A 3,547-nucleotide genomic window follows, 5' to 3' on the forward strand; every position below is an offset into this window, starting at 1 on the left:
TTCTATTGCAATAGTCGTTACACTCTAAAATCGTAAGCAGTTCACTAGAAGCGTTTGAGGTTTTTCAAATGTCAGAATTTAGATCTCCGCCGATAGTAAGCATATATCCATTCATATTTGCAAAATACAATAAACCCTCCAAGAAACCAAAAAAAGCTGACACACTTCCATGAGGATGTGTCAGCTTTACTCTGACGACACCAGGTTATTCTGCTCCTCTACTGATATTAATCAACTAACGGACTCTGCGAACAAGGTACTCGCTTCTTTGAAGGAATGGTCATGCTTAAATTCTTTGACGGTAAACAAAGAAAAAACACAGGCAATAATATTTCATGCTAAGGGCAAGCTAGTAGGGAATGCGCCACCTATATTTTTCGGCGGCTCAAAAGTCGAATATGTCCAATCATTCACATCACTTGGCATAGATTTTACACCCACAATGTCATGGGATACTCAGATAAACAAGGTCTACACTAAGCTTTCTAAATTCATAGGTATTATATCTCTTAATAAATATATTCTACCAATGAAAACGAAGCTTGACCTCTATTATGCATTCTTTTTCTCCTACTTAGGATACCGATATTTGGTGTGGGGAAATACCACTACGTCCAATTTGCAAAAGCTTTTTGTTCTGCAGAAGAAATTGCTACGCGTTATAACAAATTCCTCCTATGACGCCCCAACCCGTCCCATACGGATGAAATACGAAATAATTCCAGTACTTAAGTTGTTCGAGTACAGGTTTGCTTGTTTTTATAAACAGCATACCGCACGAAATGACCCATTTTTGTCCCGCATTGTACAGCTGGTGCCACACAACACGCCCTATGCTACAAGAAACCCTGAAATGTTTGAGGTACCCAGATGTAGAACAAACTATGGTTTTGCTATGTTGAAATATATACTGCCAATGTGTTTGAACACTTTTCTTTACAGCAACATGAACAAAATGACTTTTTCTTTCCTCCGAGAAATGTTCACTGATTAGGTTGTATTGATAAGGAATGCGTCTATCGACAATTCATAATTTTACTTTTTCCTTGTCATTGTATAATTTTTCTTCTGTTTCAAAGCACTGTCTCATTTTGTAACGCGTGAATTGTTCATTTTATATCGCACAAACTGCCGCTGCTGTTCATCGTCGACTTTACGGGTGGCGAAGCCCGTCAAGCGGTGATTGCGAAACTGCTTTTTTTTCGTCACCCGCGCTTTTTGTACAACAAAAGCGGAATAAACATTCATTCATTAATTCATATTCTTTCCCTTCAGGATGCTCAAAACTTCGTAATTGGTATCTATTGTGCTGTAATCAGATACGATATTAAAACCGGGATGTAGCATGTGTTTGGAAACTGACCCTGGCAACGTTTAACGCTAGCACCCTAGCTAGTGGAGCTAGTTTAGCAGTGCTGTTAGAGGAACTAGAGGGTATGAAATGGGGTGTCATAGGGCTTAGTGAGGTTAGGAGGCCGAATGAGGCATATACTGTACTGAAAGGATGGGCATGTACTGTGTTATCGAGGTTTACCGGAGAGGCGAGAACTAGGAGTAGGTTTCCTTGTCAATAAGTATATAGCGGGTAATATAGATGAATTCTATAGTAGCGGGTAATATAGATGAATTCTATAGTATTAATGAGAGGGTGGCAGGCATCGTAATTAGGCTTAATAAGCGGTATAAACTGAAGGTTGTACAGGCCTATGCACCTACATGTAGTTATGATGACCAGGCAGTCGAAAGCTTCTATGAAGATGTAGAATCGGCAAAGCGAAAAGTAAAGACGCAGTATACTGTACTAATGGGCGACTTCAATGCCAACGTAGGGGAAAAGCAGGCAGGAGACCAGGCAGTAGGCGACTATGGCATTGGTTCTAGGAATAATAGCAGGGGGGACCTTCTAGTTGAGTTTGCAGTGCGCAATAACTTACAAATCATGAATACCTTCTTCAGCAAACGGAAGAACAGGAAATGGACATGGAAAAGTCCTAACGGGGAGACTAGAAATGAAATTGACTTCATAATGTGTTCAACCCCCGCCATTATGCAAGATGTAGAGGTAATCGGGACAGTGCGATGCAGTGACCACAGGATGGTGAGGTCCCGAATTAGCCTAAATCTGAAGAAGGAACGCAGCAAATTAGTAAGAAAGAAATTCATCAACGAATTAGCGATGAGGGGGAGGGCAGAAGAGTTCAGGATCTCGCTACAGAATAGATATTCAGCTCTAAACAAGGATGGCGACATTACCCTGAAGCAATGAACAATAATTTCAGAGATATCATTACTGAATGTGCGGTAGAAGTAGGTGGTAGGATAGTTAGAGAGGATACCGGTAAGCTGTCTAAGGACACGAAAGATTTGATTAAGAAACGCCAGAGTATGAATGCTTCCAATCCAACAGACCAGATAGAATTGGCCGAGATATCAAAGCTGATCAGTAAACGCAAGGTGGCCGATATAAGGAAGTATAACATGATAAAAATTGAGCATGCTTTAAAGAACGGGTGAAGCCTTAAAGCGGTAAAGAAGAAATTGGGCATAGGCAAAAACCAGATGTATGCGATAAGGGACAAGGCGGGCAGCGTCATCACAAATATGGACAATATAGCCAATATAGCCGAGGAGTTCTATACAGATCTCTACAGTAGCCAAAGTAGTCAGGACCGTAAGGAGATTGGCGGTAGGGAAAAACAGTCAGACGTTTCACCAGTTACGAAGGACGAGGTCAAGAAAGCATTAGAAACTATGAAAAGGGGGAAATCAGCTGGAGAGGATCAGATAACTACAGATTTGCTGAAGGACGGGGGGGATATCGTGTTAGAAAAGCTAGCCACCCTGTATACGCAGTGCCTGATGTCATCGACGGTACCGGAACCATCCTCATTCATAAGTAAGGGGACTCTAAGGACCTTAAAAATTAAGACCAATCAGCTTACTGTCTGTTACGTATAAGGTATTTACTAAGGTAATCGCTAATAGAATCAGCACAACCTTAGACTTCAGTCAAGCAAAGGATCAAGCAGGTTTTCGGAAACGGTACTCTACTATCGATCATATCCATACCATCAATCAGGTGATAGAAAAATGCTCTGAATATAACCAGCCCTTATACATAGCATTCATTGATTACGAAAAAGCATTTGACTCAGTTGAAACCTCGGCGGTGATGCAGGCATTGCGAAATCAGGGGGTAGACGAGCCGTACGTGAAAGTGGTGGAAGATATATATAGTGGCTGCACAGCAACCATATATATAGTTCTGCATAAAGAAAGTAACAAAATTCCCATAAAGAAAGGTGTTAGGCAAGGAGACACAATCTCCCCAGTACTATTCACAGCTTGCTTAGAAGAAGAATTCAGAGACTTGGAATGGGAGCAGTTAGGGATAAGGGTAGATGAAGAATACCTCGGTAATCTGCGATTTGCTGATGACATTGTCTTGCTAAGCAACTCGGGGGATGAACTGCGAATAATGATTGGTGACCTAGACAGGAAAAGTAGAAAGGTAGGCTTGAAAATCAATATGCAGAAGACTAAGGTA

General features: G+C 41.2%; 1 protein-coding gene across 1 annotated transcript; it reads left to right on the top strand.

Moving 5' to 3' along the window:
• Window positions 1-442: 442 nt before the first annotated feature.
• On the top strand, window positions 443-1,074 carry LOC146202767 (uncharacterized). The gene has a single exon (XM_084585047.1). It carries the CDS (start codon window positions 443-445, stop codon window positions 992-994), a length of 552 nt encoding a protein of 183 aa, XP_084441173.1. The 3' UTR covers window positions 995-1,074.
• The last annotated feature ends 2,473 nt before the right edge of the window (window positions 1,075-3,547 follow it).

Source organism: Amblyomma maculatum, chromosome 1 (assembly GCF_055883805.1).
Source record: "Amblyomma maculatum isolate TAMU_Amacu chromosome 1, ASM5588380v1, whole genome shotgun sequence".
In the NCBI taxonomy this organism is placed as follows: domain Eukaryota; kingdom Metazoa; phylum Arthropoda; class Arachnida; order Ixodida; family Ixodidae; genus Amblyomma; species Amblyomma maculatum.